The sequence below is a fragment of the Callorhinus ursinus genome, unplaced genomic scaffold (genome assembly GCF_003265705.2).
Source record: "Callorhinus ursinus isolate GAN/ISIS: 27379988/994484 unplaced genomic scaffold, GSC_fseal_2.0 scaffold732, whole genome shotgun sequence".
NCBI lineage: Eukaryota > Metazoa > Chordata > Mammalia > Carnivora > Otariidae > Callorhinus > Callorhinus ursinus.
This window is the reverse complement of record NW_027397787.1, coordinates 1-18070: the sequence shown is the minus strand read 5'-3', so window position 1 is coordinate 18070 and position 18070 is coordinate 1. Positions and strand designations below refer to the sequence as shown.

Genomic DNA, 18070 nt, shown 5'->3' with positions numbered 1-18070 from the left:
ACTTTTGTATTAGGAAGGTATACTTCTCTGGGCAGTGAGATATTATTTGGCAGATAATGATAACTTAAATATTTTGACGTAAGGCATGGGGCTCTGGTAGGGCTCTGGCCCAGGTCTCACAACTGATCGGGGCAAACCCACCATCTGAAAGGAAGGTGACCGGCCCACAGTGAACCTGACCACAGCCCTGCAGGGCGCACCCCCACTGGCCAGAGGGACCCCAGGCACCCCCACGTGACCGCACTCTCCTCGCTCCCCCGCCCCCCCAATCAGGATCCTGCCACCGCTTCCATTGGCTCAGCACAAGGGGGCATCAGCCCATCAACCCCCGAAGAGCAGGTGGGACCAGCACTCAGGCGGGTGTGGGAGGGAGAATGGGCCCCGCGGGCCAACAGGAGGACTTGTGCCCTGCTTTGCTACAGGAAGCCCAACTCTGAGCGATGCCACTGTGCTTTTGGTATCTTCTCCGTCTTTCTTAGAATTGGCCTACTTATGTAATTCATGAATCAGGCAGCATCCCATCCAGCACGTAGAGATGCTCCCTCTTCTCTGCCTTCAGAAACAACATTCCAATATGTATGAAGGAACATGGCCTTTCCTTGTACCAAATAATAACTTTTCTCCAGAGACCACAAGTTAATCAAGCCCCGTGACAGACTGTGTGCTGGGCACAGGACTGCGGGTGGGGTGCTTTCAGCTACCGTGCCCTGACTCTGGAGAAGCCTCTTCCCTCTGGGGTCCTTGCTGCCGTCGCCACCCCCATGCGCTCGTCTCAGATGCAAGCCCCACCCCTCTCGGTCCTCCTGGGTGTCACCCTCAGCACACGCTTGTGTTGTCCCCATGCACATTTGTTAACCACTTCCTCATAGTTTTTTACCCTCCAATGAACGCCCAGGGCCCTGATGCACTCTGCGTCTGAACTGGGAAATCAGTGAAGCCGGTCTTCACTGAAAGGCAGACACAGGAAGGAGGGCCTGCCAGGTGCCAACCGGCCAAGGACCTGGGAGACCCCTGTGAGCTCCAGAAGCTGGGAGAGGTGGAAGGACGCTCTCCAGGGCCTTCAGAGGGGGCACAACCCTGCTGAAACCTTCAGTTTGGGCCTCTGGCCTCCAGAATGGTGAGAGAATACACGTCTGCTGTTTCAAACCAAACCACGTAAATACCATGGCTGGACATGCAGTGACATGAGGTTTTGGAGCTAACATGAACTGCAGCCCCACCTCAGCTGAGATCCGCTTGCCAGTTTCCTTGGGGGCACGGGCTCAGCTCAGATTACTAAAACCATTTTACAAATGAAGGAAAAAAGAGGAAGAGGACCTACGTGTCAATCCTAATTCAGCTTAAGTTAGAATTCCGTGAAATGCATTTAAGCAAATTCATTTCATGGCTTTTTCTTCTAATTTTGCTAAGTCACCTAATGACCACCCAGGAATCCCACAGAGGGAAGTGTGCTGGAGCTGACTGTTACGTTTTGGGGAATGTTGTGAGCCCCTTTCCAACGCAGCCATTATTAAAATTTAAGTTTGTGCACAACACTCTAAGTGCCTAATGCCACTGAACTGTATACTTAAAAATGGTAAATTTCGTCAGGTGAGCATTATCACAATACAAAAATTGTAATCAAGAAAAAATTAAATATAAACTCACAATAAATTATATTTAAAAAGAAGGAAGCTCATCCCTCTCTACTTATTTTACCACATTTTACTGTGCTCTACGCTCTCGAGGTTGTTCCTGCTATTGTGTCTGTAGAGCGGGAAAGATACACCGCTGCTGTGCATTTCTTCTCGACTCAGATTCAGCGACTTCACATTGGGAATGGGAGTGGTCTGCTCGGGCCGCCACAGTGAAGTGCCACAGACCTGGTGGCTTAAACAACAGGAATTTCTGTCAGTTCTGGAGTCCGGGAAGTCCAAGATCAAGGTGCCGGCAAGGTAGGTTGCATTCTGGGGTCACGGCCTATGGCTTGTATGTGGTGCCATCTTGCTATGTGTTCACAAGGCCTTCCCTCAGACTGTGCACTTGGAGAGAGAGAGAGAGAGAGAAAAAGAGAGAGAGAGAAGCACTCTGCTGTCACTTTCAATAAGGACCCTGATCCTAAAGGATCGGCTCCCCACCCCCATGACTCCTTTAACCTTCATTATTTCCTTAGGGGCGCCATCTCCGAATACAGCCGCACTGGGAGTTAGGGCTTCAACATGTAAATTTGGGGGGTGAAGTGGGGATGCAACATTCGGTCCACACAGTAGTAGTTAACTCAGTACTGTGGGAGTTTTTACACCATGGAAATGGGCAAATGCTATGAATCGGGGCTGCTTTTCTGGAGAGCTGTTTGTTCAACATTTATAGCCCTCCACTGCACTGAGGGGAAGGGCAGACAACGGGCTCGTCTGTGAGCATCCTTTCTCTCCTCCCAGCTGGGAACGCAGCAAGGTCAGGGGTCAGTCCCTGCCTCCCAGGTCTCCGCCCTCTGTGCTCATCTAGAAGCTCAGTCTGCACGTGTCAGGTTGGTCAGGAGCTGGAATGCAGCCAGGGGCCATGAGGAGGAGGCTGACAGGTGAGGAAGTCTCGGCCACATGACACACATGAAACGTGTGAAGGTGACAGAGGCCGACTCCACAGAAGGCAGGCTCTGGGTCAGACAGCTGGGCAAATGCCTTCCCTTCCCTGAGCCCGTTTTCTCATCTGTCAAGTGGGGATAACAGCCACCTCCCTTAGAGGGTCTGAGTGGGGACAGAATGAGGCAACACAGAAAACACTGCACACTGACTGGAGAGCTACATGGATCCTCAACGCCTGACGCCCACCCTTTAAAGATGAAGACCTCTCTGCCTTCTCTCCATCCACACAAGTCAGCCCTGACTGCCCTGTGCATAAAGCCGGTGACAGGGACCCAAAGCTCCATGAGCCAGTCTGTCCTTAAGCATCTCCCTGTGTAGCAGGAAGACAAGGGAACCCTGGCTGTAATGTGGGTCAGAGGACTGTTGACTTCTGTCACTGCGTGGGGAAAATGTCACCGTGCACAAGAGCAGACCCCACACCACAGCGGATATTTACTGGCAATGTGACCTTAAGTGATGTTCATAGCCTCCCACGGGACCTCAGTTTCCTCTTGTAAAATGAGGACCGTAACAGACCCTGCCTACTTCCTGGGGCTTGGGGAGACTTAACTACTGTTTTAAAATAGAATTATAGGGAAGGGGGCCGAGGCCGGGTGACCTTTACCGGGCCGGGAAGGCAGGTTTGGCCCCGGCAACTGCGCTGCGATGTGGTTCGGGATCCTGCCCGGGATCGGGGTCATGGCCGTGTGCTTGGTCATCCCCGGCTATGCCACGGCGCACATCCACAGGTTCAGTAACGGGGGCAAGGAAAAAAGGGTTGCCTATTATCCGTATCAGTGGAGTTAGATGCAAAGGGATAGGCGGATCTCTGGAGTTAATCTTTACAAAGGGTTTGGAGAATGTCGATTAAGGAAGCATTTTCCAGATTGATGAAAAATAACTCAGTCATACTCATCTACCCCTTCTAGAAGGTTATGCAGTGTGTTAATGCAGTGCATAATAAAAACAACCAAAAGCAAAAAAAAAAAATTAAAAAATCAAATCAAATCGTATTTGGATTTGTTTGCATCGGGTATGGTAAGACACAAAGACGCAGAAATGACTGCCGTGAAATACGAATTCATACTCACGGACCTCTAGAAACAGGAGGCACAGAATTCTGAGCGGGGCCATGTCGGGAAGCACCAAAGTCGGTCAGGAGGCCGAGGAAGTGAAGGGGAAACAGGGGCTGGAGACATTATCACAGTGTCTGTGGAAAAGGCAAGGCAAAGCAGAATAAGCAGGCTTGGGACTGACCAGTGGGAATAATTTCAGCAGGTTCTGGGGATGAGGGGCTGCCCTGGGGGGAATGGGGTAGAGGAATATCGCCCTCCTGGAGCATCAGATAGAGGCGGTGGTTTGGAGTGTGGGCTCTGGACTGGCTGGTGTGCATATGAAAGGCATGCTCCTGGGGCCCCTGGGTGGCGCAGTCGGTTGGGCGTCTGCCTTCAGCTCAGGTCATGGTCCCAGGGTCCTGGGATCGAGCCCCGCATCGGGCTCCCTGTTTGGTGGGGGGCCCGCTTCTCCCTCTCCCCGCTCATGCTCTCTCTCACTAGCTCGCTCTCTCTTAAATAAATAAAATCTTTAAAAATACATAAAATAAAATAAAAAGAAAGGCATGCTCCTGGGCAAGTCTTTGCTATCTCCAGGAGCTGGCTAACACTGCAAGGAGCAGTCTCTCCCTGGTCAGTGAGGCCCCAGATGTCAAAGCATCAAGCATACAGCAAACCGGCAAAACACCCAGCACCCAGGAAGTGGGAGGTGTCATCCCCACCTGTTCCAGCATTAACTTTGGGGCCTCCTTCCACTTGCTTCACATGGGGGAGTCTTCCCTTCCCAGCTGGGCTCTCATTTCTGGAGGGCTCACTGCATGCCTGCCCCCACTCAGGGCAGGACACATCCTCTCTGGGCCCGTCCTCCCTCCTCCAGTGGAAAACAAGAGGAAGTAAACAGAGTGCTGATGTCAGCCGTGGCGCACAAGCAGACATGGGGAAGAAAAGAGACCAAGATCTGGCCCCCGGTTTCTCCTCCTTCTCTGTTCTCAGAGACCCCTTCTCATCTTCCCATACCTCCATGGCCTGCCCCTCCTCACACTCTCATCCCTGCTGCCTTTCTTTCCCCAGAACTTGGCCAGTGGCCGGATGAAAGCAGCACTGACGAATGGCCTTCATAGGAAGGGCCGTGGAAGGAGAGAGAAGGTGGGGGAAGTTAGGCTGCTGGGGGAGCTGGGAAGAAGGACAATCATTTGGGAAATCACCAAGCTCACAAGACACACAGCCCTGAGCATTGTCCAGACTCTAGACCTGCCTGGTGGAGGGAACGGGAGTGATGCGGTGACCCCTCTGAGCCTTCATTTCTTCCTTTGTTGGGTGGGAATAAAATTCCTTTTTCTCACAGGATTGCCCTGAAAAGGAAAGGTAGCAGACAAGACAGGTCCTCAAAGTCCACGTCCTTGCCCCAGGGCAGTGGTTCTCAAACTTCAACAGCTTGGAGTGGGGCCTGAGACTTTTCCTTTTTACGAGTTCCCACTTGTGGCTGGTCTGCACTGTGATATGAGGTACGTGTGTGTGTACCTGTAGTAGGTATATATTTAACTTTTTAAGGAATGGTGCAAATAATTGCACCTCTGTACATTCCCACCAGCAGTGTAGGACATTTCCAGTGGCTTCACTTCCTTGCCAACACTCAGAATGGCTGGTCTTTCAATTTGAGCCATTTAACAGATATACAATGTGATCTCCCTGTGGTTTTCATTCACATTTCCCTAATGACTAATGCTGTTACACATCTTTTCATGTGGTTGTGAACTGTATGTCTTTCTTTGACAAAGTATCTCTTCAAATCTTTAGCTCCTATTTTCAACTGGGATTTTTTTCCCACAAATTTTGAGGGTTCTTTGTATATTTGGGATACAAATCCTTTGTCAGTTATGTGATTTGCCAATATTGTCTCCCTGTCTGTAGCTTCTGTTTTCATTTTCTTGATGGTATCTTTTGAAGAACAGATTTCATTTTGAGGGACTCCAATTTGTCATATTTTCTTTAATGCCTTTGGTGTTGAATCTAAGAAATCTTTGCCTAACCCAAAGTCTCAAAGATTTTCTCCTGTTTTGTTTTTAAGGTTTTATTTATTTATTTGACAGAGAGAGACATAACGAGAGAGGGAACAAAGCAGGGGGAGTGGGAGAGGGAGAAGCAGGCTCCTCGCTGAGCAAGGAGCCCTGCAGGACTCAATCCCAGGACCCCGGAATCATGACCTGAGCTGAAGGCAGATGCTAAACGACTGAGCCACCCAGGTGCCCTGTTTTTTTGTTTTTTTTTCTTCCTTGACTTAATTTTAGGACTTACATTTAGGCTGATGATTCATTTTGAGTTAATTTTTGTAGGTAGTGCAAAATATGAATTCAAGTTCATTTTTTTAATCTAAGTTTCCAGTTGTTCAAAAGACTGTAATTTCTCCACTGAATTGCCTTTGCATCTTTGTTAGAAATAAATTGACCACATAATTGTGAGTCTCTCTGTACTCCGTTCTGTTCCACTGATCTATTTATCTGTCTTGACACTAATACATCTTGATTACAGTAGCTTTATAGTAATTCTTAAAGGCAGGTAGTGTAAATCCTCCAACTATGTTCTTCAATTTCAAGCTTTTAGTCATTCTAAGTACTTTGAATTTCTACAGGAATTTTAGAATTGTCTTGCAATTTCTACAAAACAGCTTACTGGGATCTGGTTGAGATTGTGTTATATCTACATGTTGATTTGGGGAGAACTGACATCTGAGCAGTATTGAACACTGTTCATACATATGTATGAAATCTCCATTCATTAATCTTTAATTTCTCTCAGTAATGTTTTATAGTTTTTGTGTTCAGATCTTGCACATCTGTTGTATTTGTTTCTAGTATTTCATATTTGGAAGCTATCATAAGTGATACCATTTTCATTTGACTTCCATTTTTTGTCATTAGTATATAGAAAAACAATTGATTTTCATGTATTGCTCTTGTATCCTGTGACTGTGCTTAAATCACTTAGAGCTCTAGTAGCTTTTTTTGTCGATTCCATTGGATCTTCTACATAAACAATCAAGTCATCTGTAAATGAAGAGTTTTTCCTTCTTTCTTTCCAATATGGATGCCTTTTGGCTCAATTCTTATACTCACAGCGTTTTAATTTATACAGGTGACTGAACGATGACACAGAGAGGGTAATGACACTGAAGGAAGGTTTTTATAACTTCATTTCCTGCAGAGAAGGAAAATGCCATGCCATAGAGGGCCGGCCACCTGGGGAAGCAGTAGAGGAGGAAGAGGCAAGACCAAGGGGAAGGCAAAGACCAGACCTTTCGTGTGTTTTCCCCTGGCAAGACAAGCAAGGAAGGGGAAACAGCTTAGGATTGGCTAGTTTGATTAATTCTGGTGGGCTTTGGGTTACAGGTTGCAACTGTCTCTTGTTGTCTGGCACCTGGCACAGGGTTGACTCAGGGCAGAAGAAATATTGGCTTGGTAGGTGAGAGTTAGATAAAGGAGGTGGTTTAGAGTATGGGCCCTGGATTGGTCAGTTTGCATAGGAAAGGCATGCTCCTAGGAATGCCCTTTGCTCTAAGAGTAGGCTAGCCTTGGGAGGGGCCGTCTCTCCCCAGTCAGCCAGGCCACAAGTGCCTAAGCATCAAGAATGCAGAAAATTAAAAAAATATATAGTTAATACAATTGCCCTGTGATAAATGAATGCCAAATACATAAATACAGAATCTAAGAAAACACAGAACACTTTTATTTCTTTGTCTTGCCTTATTGCATGGGCTAGAACCTCCAACATAATAAATGGAGGTAGTGAGAGTGGATATCTTTGCCTTACTCCTGGTCTTAGGGGGGAAAGCAGGAGCAAGGTGAGGTACCACGGAGGGGGAAAGGTAGTGATGGATGTGGCCAATGAGGAAGGGAGAACAGAAACTTAAGAGACCTTAGGGGGAAGATCCAAGGTAGTATTCTCAAAATATGGTCCACAGTTCATAGTCCTCATGCGCTCTCTTCTCCTCATCATGTGGCTTCTGACCCCCACCCCCATGGCCACCCTCTGGGCTAAAGAGCTGCATTTAGGCTCTGCCCATCTATGAATCATGAAACTCCAGGCCCTTCTCCCACCAGAAGCCCCCTCTGTGAGAGCCACAGCTCAAGGCTGATCAGTGGGCCCTCTCATTGCTGTTGGGAGAAGTGAGGATGAGCAAACCCAGAGACCACACACCATCTGTGAGCAGAAAATCACACCTCACAATTCCAGGCATCATGGGGATCCAACTGGGTCCAGGGGCCTGAACAGGACATGAAATGCGCAGTTTGCATCCAGGGAGACCATATGTGGGAGCAGTGGAGCCTGAAGCACCTGGACAACAGGTACTCTGCCAAAGTTAATCTAATAAACATTTGTATTTAGTAAACATGCCATGCTGCCCAACGGAATGGGCTGGGACACCCTCCAGTGGGTCCAGCCTCCTCCTTGGATGGCCTGGCAAAGAGGAGACTGTCCAGCCAGGTCCCACAGCTAGTGAGACAAGGTGGGAATGGAACTCAGGTGTCACCCCTCAGACAGGGCAGGCTACCCTCTAGAGGAGCTATCAAAAAGGCAGTTGTTCCCTTGTCCTGTCTTCTGTCCACCTTTCCGGCAGTTACCATTCACCCAAGCACCTTCCACAGCCCAGAGGAGTCCATGACATTAAGGCTCAGTTTCTTGACAATGCCTTAGTTTCCTGTTAGTGAAAATACATCCACCACACAATGTTGTAGAGCTGAAAATGAGGCAATGGATGTTTAGGGCCTGGCTCAGATAAGGGGATCCCATGAAAATGTAGAACTTCTCTTGTCGAGCCTGGGAGGAAGTGTAAGAAACACAGACACGGGCGCCTGGGTGGCTCAGTTGGTTAAGCAACTGCCTTCGGCTCAGGTCATGATCCTGGAGTCCCAGGATCGAGTCCCACATCGGGCTCCCTGCTCAGCAGGGAGTCTGCTTCTCCCTCTGACCCTCTTCCCTCTCATGCTCTCTCTCTCTCATTCTCTCTCTGTCAAATAAATAAATAAAATCTTAAAAAAAAAAAAAAGAAAGAAAGAAAGAAACACAGACACAGGGAAAGGGCAGGGGCTGCCTGGCTGGCCCGGGGAGACGCATGGCAGAAAACTGTGAGGTTTGAGGAAGAAACAGAAAACGAGAAAGGAAGTCACTCTGCCTGCTGCCACCTCCAGAATACAAGGCCACTTCCTGTGATGAAATCATGCTCTCCCACCCTCCCCATCTACTCAGTAAGCCAATGCCAACCTCATCCAGGGGCAGGAGGGAGCCCAGCCTCCTACAGCCTGACCAGGGAGTCACCAAAGTTCCCAGCCCCACTCTCACCCCCACCCACCACCAGTCACAGGCTGGCAGTGCCCTCCATTGGAGATGGTCCAGGGACTGTCACCAGGGTGACTGTACTGCTCCGGGCCTTATATCGCCCCTGGTCAAGGAAGGTCTGGATTAGCCAAGGCTCTCACAGCTGGGGAGGGAATCATCTAAGGAGCATTATAAAAATAGAGCCTCCTGGGAGTCACCCCCCAGAACTCTGCTCTTGGGAGCTGAGGCCCTGAGGTTGTGTGGTGCAACCAGGCAGAAGCATCCAGGAAGAGCAGAATGCTCTGTGGACTCAGTGAGACTGGAGTTTGAGTCTCAGACCTACCACTTGAGAGTCATTCGACCTGGGGCAGGGCTTCTCTGAGCCTGGGTCTCCTCAACTAGAGTGGGGGACAGAAGGACCTGCAGATCCAGTCTTGCATCTTGGGGTCAAGGAGTGGCCTCCAGAAGGCCCACCCTCACCTCTTAACCCCAGGGAGGGTGTGAGACCCCACAAAAGGAGCTGATCAGGGCAGGGAAGGGGCCTGGAAGGCCTGGGTCCTGCACAGGACTGCCGGGGGCTGCTGAAGGGGAGCCCCTGCCGGGTGGGAGAAGAACCAAGAGCAAGCTAGGAGTCCTTGCTGCTGGGGCTGGAGGTCAAGGGCATCTGACCACCAGTGGCTCCCTCCTCCTCCTCTCTAGGGGGCTATAGCTGGGCAGAGACTCATGGCTGCCTGTCATCTTGCTGCAAGAGCTGGAGCTGGTCTTGCTGCTGCCCCCTCATCTGGGAGGACAGACAGAGGCCAGGAGACACTCAGCCAATGGAAAGGAGAGCTAGAGAGACAGACACTGACTCCTAAGGAGGTAGAGATGCTGCAATGGCCAGGAGTCGAGGCAGAAGGGAGAGGCCACACATGGCCAAGGTCAGAACCATGGCCCTCAGCGTGAAGATAGAGGCTGAGGGCCTCTGTCGTGGCTCTCTGAGCTCTGACCACAAGGAAGCACTTTTGCAACGTAGGAAAAGAAGAAACCGGATTGATAAAGGAAGTGCTGGTAACTCTGGGTGCGGGTGAGTTTGGGGAAGGCTCTCACCCTCCCTTGCTCCTCTGAAGAGGCCTGATCCACGCTCTGCAGGTACCTCCTGACTCCCCACGGAGGCACCCCCTAGGGCCTCCCCTCTGGCCTTGGAAGAGCTGCTTGTCTTCTCCTCCCCTGCGAGGAGAGTGAGGCAATGGGTCTGTCCCTGCTGCTGTCTCTGCTGCTGTTGCCGACATGTCTGCAGCCTGGTGAGTGTCCGGGACACCCTGGCTCTGCCCCGAGGCCCAGCGAGTCCCCAGGAAGGGCTGAGGCTCGGCAGCTAGAGAAGGGGTCTGCTGGGGTAGCTGGCCAGGCCTCCCACCCCCGGTAAGCGACGGGCTGGTCCCATAGTGCTAGTCAGCCCCAACCCTTCGCCCTCCCCCCTACCCCAAGTCTGGCGAGGGGGACACCCAGGCCAGAGAGCCAGTCCTACCATCTGTCACACTACTGCCCATGGTGAGGGTGTCAGAAGGTCTGGGGTTATCTTCTTCATCTCTCCCAGTGGCTTCAAAGTCTCTCCTCTCCCCCGTCCTGCAGGTAGGTCAGAAGAATGTGATTCAAAACATGACTATGGGATCGAGCAACCAGATCACCTCTCAGCCCCCATGGGTGGCTCCGTCCATATCCATTTCTCCTTCTATTACTGCTGGGAGTTGGCCAAGGATCCCAGAGTGAGTATAGCCTTGAGACGGGGACAGTTCCATGGGCAGGTCATCTACAACAGTACTCAGGGTCTCACCCATGAGGATTACAAGAACCGCATCTCCCTGAACTTGCCAACGGGTCAGAAGTCTGGCTCCCTGCGGATATCAAACCTGCGGAAGGAGGATGAGAATATATACTTTTGCCGGATCCAGGTGAAAACACTAAGAAACGGCATGCGGTTGTGGCAGTCCCTCCAGGGGACCAGGCTCACCGTCACCCACGGTGAGTCCAGCTGCCCCGGCAGCCGCCACACCCACCCTGCTGAGGCTCTTAAAGGCCATGGTGCCCTCGTCCCCCAGGCCCCGGCCTCAGCACCTCCTGGGCTTCCCAGTTACCCTCCCTTCTTGCTCCAAGCTGGGGCTCCAGCCCTGCCTCCCTACCCGCCCCCCATGCTGTCCAGGTGGACTTGACTTCTTCAGGATGTGGGCTGCCTTCCCTTTGTCATGTGTCCGTGCGTGCAGCCCCAGCCAGCCCCGAGTCTTACGTCTCCCCACAGCCATGGGCTCCGCCCAGCACACACAGCAGGTACCCAACGGTGACCGAGAGCCCCGGTCCCCTGGCAACACCCCATTACCTGTTTTCCCAAAAGCCCCACTTCCTTCTCCTGCTCTGCTCCTCGGAACCCGGCCCACAATGCTCCCCGCCCCAGCCCCAGCCCTCCTCTCCTTCCCCATCTCCCTCTTCCCCACCTCCATCGTCTTTACCCGCCTTGCTCCCCCATCCCTGGTCCCCACCTCTGCCTGTACTGTCCCCACTGCCCACTCCGATCTCGCTGCTCCGTGCTGGCCTTTGAGAGGCGCGTCTGCAGCAGAAATAGGGCAGCTCCCACTTACTGTGCACTGTGTCGGGTCGAACAACCTGGTATGCATCGCCCTAGTTAACCTTCCCCACGACCCCACAGTTAACAGTAAGTACTGCTGTCATCTTCCTGTTAGAGATATATCGGGACGCTGAGGCTCCAGGAACCTAAACACTGACCTGCCCAAAGCCACAGTCCTGGTGCAGGCGGGACTTGAACCCAGTTTAAGCCCAGAGCCTCCGCTCTTAACCAGTAGTTGCTCAGCCTCACCGGCTGACCTGATCCTATCATTGTCTTGACCTATTGTTCACCCCATAATGGGATGTGTTACATTAATAGATCTTCCCATGTTACTCAGCAGGCCGTGGGAACTTGAACCTAGGTTTGTCCCCAGAGCAGTGTGGGGAGGGCGTCTCTCTGAGGAGCAGGGACTGGAGGGTGTATTATCTGTAGACAGTTCCTTAAAAACTAAAAATCATAGGTTTGCTTTTTACAATCACTTGTGCTGCCAAGTCTGAGCAATGCATCACTGTTCCTGGTGGGAAGGACACTCCCTGTGTCCCCACTCTTGGTAACCACTGCCCCGTAGGACCACCATACTGGTTTTAGAGCAAATAGACCGTGGCTCACAGCCTGAATTAGGCAAGACAGCCTTGGATTTATATTTCTGGCACCTCCTCCATCTTCCCTTAAATGGCCTTTTTGGGGAGATTTTTGGCTCTCAGACCCCTCTTCCTCCTTCCATAATCCTCCTAAGTTTTCTCATTTCTCAGTTTCAGTCACATTTACTATGAGTTTTTCATCGGTAAATTAATTTTTTCAATTAATACAATTAATTGGATATTCATACTGAAATTAAAAAAAAATACAGGAAAGTAATAAAAAGAAATGTTTTTACCCAAGGTAAGTACACCATGCAAAGACATCACCCCAAAGGAATGTTTGCAGCTAATACAACTGATATGTTTGTGGTTGGCTTAATAATGCTTTTTACATACAGATGTTTTCCTTTTGTAGCCAAATCTCTCTATATTCTCCTTTTTAAATTCCTCGTATTTTACAACCCCAAATCCTGTATTCCACTAGGGGCTGAAAATATTTAATTTCTTCTGATTTTTGTATGCTTTCTTTTGACAGTAAAACTCATTAATGTAGTGAGGATTTCTTTTGGTATATCGTGTGAGGTAAAGGAGTAATTTGATCTTTACACCAAGAAACAAATCAATCATCCCAACTGCATTTATGGAATCTTTTTTCTCTTCTCCATTAACTCATAGGCCTGGCCTTTTTGTAGGGTAGCACCCACTTCTGGTCTGTCAGCTCTGTTTCCCTGTTCTGTCTTTTCTCTTGTCGCTTCCACACTGTTCTAGGGTTTGTAACTTGTCATGTTTCAGTGGATGATAAGACTATGTCCATCAGAACCACATTACTTCCTCAAAAACCTTATGATTCTTAAAGATTTTTTTTTTATTTATTATTTGAGAGAGAGAGAATGAGATAGAGCACGAGAGGGAAGAGGGTCAGAGGGAGAAGCAGACACCCTGCTGAGCAGGGAGCCCGATGCGGGACTCGATCCCGGGACTCCAGGATCATGACCTGAGCCGAAGGCAGTCCGCCCAAACAACTGAGCCACCCAGGCGCCCAAAAACCTTATGATTCTTTTGGCCTATTGTTTCACATAAATGTTAGATGTAATGTATGGTGATTAACATAACAAAAAAAATTAAAAAAAAACAAAGGAATACAAAAAAAATTTGCGAAGTTCTGAAGAAAACACCTATGGGTATTTTTTATTTTTATTTTTTGAGGATTTTATTTATTTATTTGAGAGAGAGAGAGATTGCATGTGCACAACCTGGGGGAGGGGCAAAGGGAGAGGGAGAAGCAGGCTCCCTGCTGAGCAGGGAGCCCAACGCAGGACCAGGACTGTGGGATCATGACCTGAGCCGAAGGCAGACACCTAACCGACTGTGTCACCCAGGCACCCCTGCAACATTATTTTTTGGATGTTTATTTTTTATAACTTTCACTAGAAAATATTGCATAAATTCGGACCAAATGGTGGGTTATATGCACGATTACCTCCCCTTCCTACCAAACCCTACTAAAATGACAGCAAAGGGAATTTTTTAAGACAAAAACCACACGGACGTGGGACACCTGGGTGGCTCGGTCGTTAAGCGTCTGCCTTCAGCTCAGGTCATGATCCCAGGGTCCTGGGATCAAGTCCCGCCTCGGGCTCCCTGCCCGGCGGGAAGCCTGCTTCTCCCTCTCCCACTCCCCCTGCTTGTGTTCCCTCTCTCGCTGTCTCTCTCTCTGTTCAAAAAATAAATAAAATCTTAAAAAAAAAATAACACCACAAGGACAAAAAATATGTGAGTCCTGTGGTCAAACACAATCTTTGGGAAGCTGGAAACACGTAGACTAATGTACCTGGCCTAGGAGACCAGGGAAGCTTAGCTCTACTACCTAAGTAATGAGGGCTTTTCATTACTTAAGCAGTGGGGAGACCCAGAAGAAAGGCGATTTTTAAATTGCAAAACCCCTTGATGGTTCAGGAAGGGCCACCCCAGAACCCCTGAAGTGGGAGTGAAAGGGGGTCAGAGAGCTGGCGGACTGGGTAAGAATCTATTTAAGAAGCAGGGAAACCTCTTTGCCCCCTCCCCACCCAGCAGAGACTGGTGATTTGCTTTCCAGAAAGCATGGACCAGAGGGACTCTGGGAGCAGTACCCCAGGCATACTGGGGGCAAGGGTTCAGTCCTTAGAACTGGGGATTTGGTGAACTGATGAGACCCTAAACGCCTTGCCCCCCTTAGATGCCTCCCAGGATTCAGGCAACCCAGCTGGTATCCCCCACCCCACCAAGGGCAGGAAATCAGGAGATTCTTCTCTGAGAAATCTATCTGATGGGCCCCAAAAGGATCTAGAAATCCTAACAGATCCTACAGCCACTAGCTGACAAGCACTTTCTCCCAGACCACACACACAGCTTCCAGTCAGCATGGCTTTCTGCACACTGGCCGCCAAGGGGACAAGGGCATGGGGTCTCATCCTCACACGGAATCCTCCAGCCCTGAAGATTGACCCCTCGCCTCTGCTGTGCCTGGGATGCCTGAGGCTAGAAATTTAGTGATCTCTATTTGTCGGCGATGAAATGAGGTTCTGAGGTCACACCACTGATGGGAGGTAGAGTCAGCATTTAAGCTGGGTGATGTGGATTCATTACCCCCTCCCTGTGTGAGAGCTTCAGAGAGTTGCTCCCCACCCCCAATATTCCCCAAACTAGGGAACAAGGTAACAAATTTCATCCAGAAACTTCCAGTCCTCCAGGGGAGACTCTGCTAAATTCTCATGTCTTCTCAGCTGCCGAGAAGACCACCGAGGGCCCCACCACCACTGCCCCCACCACCACTGACCTCAGTGTCTTGGAAGGTACTGGGAGTTCAGCGTCTTCACCCCTGAGTGTGGGAGCTGTGGTCATAGTGGCACTGGCTGGTGTTGTGATCAAAACTGCAATTTTGGGACTGATACTCTGCCTCTGGTGGAAGAGAAGCAAAGGTAAGTGGTTCTGGGCCACGCCCCCCACCAAGCTTCCCAACTGTGTTTCTCAGAACCACCAGCATCAGAATGATCCCAGGTGCTGGTTAAAAAATGCAGATCCCTGCTGGGCTTGAAGTGTGGGCTTGGGAATCTGCATTTTTAAAGGTCTCATCAAGTGATGTCTATGTGTCATCAAGTTTGAGAACCACTGCTCCAGACCAATCCCTCTCCACAAGTTTGATCATTTTCTAGTTTTTGTCTTTTGACTTAATCATTTCTCATCAATCCTCACCTTTTGGTTCATTTGGAGGGGAGGGTCAGCCCTGGGAAGAGTAAGGCAAAAACAGAAGGGAAGGAAGTTGGCTCAGCTCATCAAGCATTGGTTGAGGGCCTATTTTCCAGGGGCTGGCTTGTAATTGGAGATTACAAATGTAAATAAAGCATAGGTCCTGCTTTCAAGGAACTCAGTGGTGGAGGGAGGGGAGAGGGAGTGACTGCCTCATTTGGAAAGAGCTGTGGTAGGTTGGGAGAAAGGAGGGGACTCAGGGAGGACTTCCCATAGGAAGTGAGCTTGCAAAAAGTCTCAAGGAATATAAGAGAATTGGCCAGGCAAACGGTGAGGGTGGTGAGGTCACTGTCCACGCTGGTGCAGGAAATCAGTGCGGGAACTCTAAGTAGCTCAGTGCTGTGGGGGAGGCTGGAGATGGGAGAAGAGAAGCTTGTAAATGACACCCAAGAGCCTCTGATCCCAGAGGCAACCTCAGCTCTGCCTTACAGATACATCAGTCTGTGGTGGAGGGGCCAGAGGTGGGCCAGGCGGGGCCAGTCTAATGCGGTGGCGGTGGATGGAGGGAGAGAGCCAGATCCTGGAACAGTTTAAGAGGGAAAACCAGTATGACTTGGTGATTGGACTGGTGTAGAGGTGAGGGAGTAGAAGAACTTGGGTGAATGAATCCATGGTGAACCACCAAGCAAATTAGAGAACACAGAAGGTCAAAGACCATGTTTGGGGGAGAACGATGGTTCTCTAGTTTGGGATATGTTAGAGATGCCTGTGTGGCATCTGAGTAGAGATGTCCATCAGAAATGTGGATGTATGCACGTACAGCTCAAGAGGACAGGGCTAGAGGCATTCATTATTTACACCCCAACACGCTCCAATATTGACTTGAAATTCCTCTGAAGAAAATTTTCAGTGAGAGGAGATTAGCCCCATCAGACACTAAAGCACAGAGGTGAAGAGCACAGAGTCTGGACTGCCTGCAGTCAAATCCTGGCTGAGTAAACTCTGGTGCAATGATACTATTACTCTGGGCCTCAACTCACTCATCAGTAAAATGAGAAGAGTAATAATACTTACCCCGGGGGTTGTCATGACAATTAAATGTAACGCATTGAGAATAGATCCTGGCACGGAATAAGGACCACATGAGCATTAGCGCCTGCAAGTGTTAAGTTGTAATAATTAAAATGACTCAATGCTGTCATACTGAAACAGAGATGAACCAATATATGAAAAGAGAAAAGCCCGAATATAGGCAGGATGAAACAGATCAAAATACATTCAGGAATTTAGTAGGTTAACAAGTAGCATTTCTAATCAGTGGGGAAAGAGGAGTCATTCAATACATGGTGCTGGAACAATTGAGCAGCCATCCGAGAAAATAATGTGATCTCATAATTTGCATCAAAATAAATTCCACAGAGATCAATCCAAGAGTTAAATGAGGGGGAAAATAACCCTAGTACTAGAGGAAAGCATGTGAGACCATCTTATATCCATGGAGTGGAGATGGCCTCCCCAAGTATGACATAAAACCTAAAAGCCATGAATAAAAATATTGATAAACTCAATGATATACAAATTGTTTCTAATTCTGCAGAGGAAAAATCACAGTTGTCCCTAGAGTGAGGTTGAGGGTCGGAGATGAAGAGCTGTGATAGTCACTGAGGGAATGGAAGATGGTATTTCAGGATTCCACCCAGATGAGAAGCCAGAGCTCTGTAAAAGCTTCGCGGCCCATGATCATGTTTCCCCTCGCAGTATTCAATCGTGCAGGTTTAGAAACTTCTAGAACTTGTTGGTTAGAAGTTATGTTTCCCTGCTGGCACCAGAGACCAAAAGTAACAGGGTTTACGTAAGACAGAGTTTCTTGTTTCCCCTCATATAAAAGGGTGAGGAGGCAGATGGCAGAGGCCAGCGTCCTCAGGCACTCAGGCTTCCATCTTCCTGCTCACTGTCCTGGCTACTGGCTTCTATCCTGAAGGTTGCCTCATGATCCAAGATGGCTGCTCAGACTCCAGCCATTATTTCTGAATCCAGGCAGGAAACAGGAGGAAGGAAGAAAGGACAAAAAGACCACAACTTCCCCTTGAATTGTATTGGCGAAGATGTAGTCATGTGTCCCACATCTATCAGGAGGGGAGCACACTGCCACCCCAAATAAAATCAAGGTTCTGTAACTGAGTAAGAAGAAATGGATGGATATTGGGTAAGCAAATAGCACCCCCACCATAGGCCACAGCCAGAATTAAAGATGTGTCAGCTAAGTGTGGCATAAGGACCAGGGAACAGGAGAGGTCAAGGAGCTTGTGAGAGGGGAGTGGAGAGTAGAGGATCAGCGGGGAGCTTGGACAGCCCGAAAGAAAGTGGATTATTAAGGCACAAGAGTTCATGGGGTCAACGCACAGGTATAGTAAGCAGGATGGTGGTAAGAGAAAGCTGGAAGGAAAGAAAGTTGTAGCATAAAAATGATGCTGGCGTTTAATATTTCAGAGTTCTCAGTCCCAGAGATTAAAAAAAAAAGTCCAGGGCATGGTGTAGTAGAAGGCCCTGGAGTCTGGGAGACATAGGAGTCCCGTGTGTTCAGAGGGCTGTCTCCGTGGATGACGGGACCTCCCAGGATGGTGTTGGGTGATGGAGGGGATGTCTGTGAAGCACGGGCCAATCCTTGGGAGATGCCACCGAGAAATTCAGGAGGATGAG

General features: G+C 49.4%; 1 protein-coding gene, 1 long non-coding RNA gene and 1 pseudogene across 4 annotated transcripts; 2 read left to right on the top strand and 1 right to left on the bottom strand.

Moving 5' to 3' along the window:
* Window positions 1–1898: 1898 nt before the first annotated feature.
* On the bottom strand, window positions 1899–10582 carry LOC112817369 (uncharacterized). Of its 2 annotated transcripts, none has more exons than XR_003206382.2 (3): window positions 10473–10582; window positions 3696–3810; window positions 1899–2021 (listed from the first exon to the last, which is right to left on the bottom strand). It is a non-coding gene; the product is annotated as an uncharacterized lncRNA (long non-coding RNA). The 2 variants fall into 2 exon arrangements; XR_003206381.2 differs by lacking the exon at window positions 10473–10582 and adding an exon at window positions 4375–4874.
* LOC141372072 (NADH dehydrogenase [ubiquinone] 1 alpha subcomplex subunit 1 pseudogene) lies at window positions 2389–3590 on the top strand (annotated as a pseudogene).
* On the top strand, window positions 10003–18064 carry LOC112817367 (paired immunoglobulin-like type 2 receptor beta). Of its 2 annotated transcripts, none has more exons than XM_025864443.2 (3): window positions 10003–10248; window positions 10577–10966; window positions 14908–18064. In XM_025864443.2, exons 1-3 carry the CDS (start codon window positions 10194–10196, stop codon window positions 15216–15218), a joined length of 756 nt encoding a protein of 251 aa, XP_025720228.1. In that variant the 5' UTR covers window positions 10003–10193; the 3' UTR covers window positions 15219–18064. The 2 variants fall into 2 exon arrangements, with proteins under 2 accessions (XP_025720228.1, XP_025720229.1); XM_025864444.2 differs by lacking the exon at window positions 14908–18064 and adding an exon at window positions 14361–14893.
* The last annotated feature ends 6 nt before the right edge of the window (window positions 18065–18070 follow it).

Excerpts from the sequence above, each read along its gene's own strand:
- LOC112817367 (XM_025864443.2), top strand. The coding sequence starts at position 10,194 with ATGGGTCTGTCCCTGCTGCTGTCTCTGCTGCTGTTGCCGACATGTCTG. Across the intron at positions 10,249-10,576 it reads GCCGACATGTCTGCAGCCTG|GTAGGTCAGAAGAATGTGAT; the intron begins GTGAGTGTCCGG and ends CCCGTCCTGCAG. Across the intron at positions 10,967-14,907 it reads CAGGCTCACCGTCACCCACG|CTGCCGAGAAGACCACCGAG; the intron begins GTGAGTCCAGCT and ends ATGTCTTCTCAG.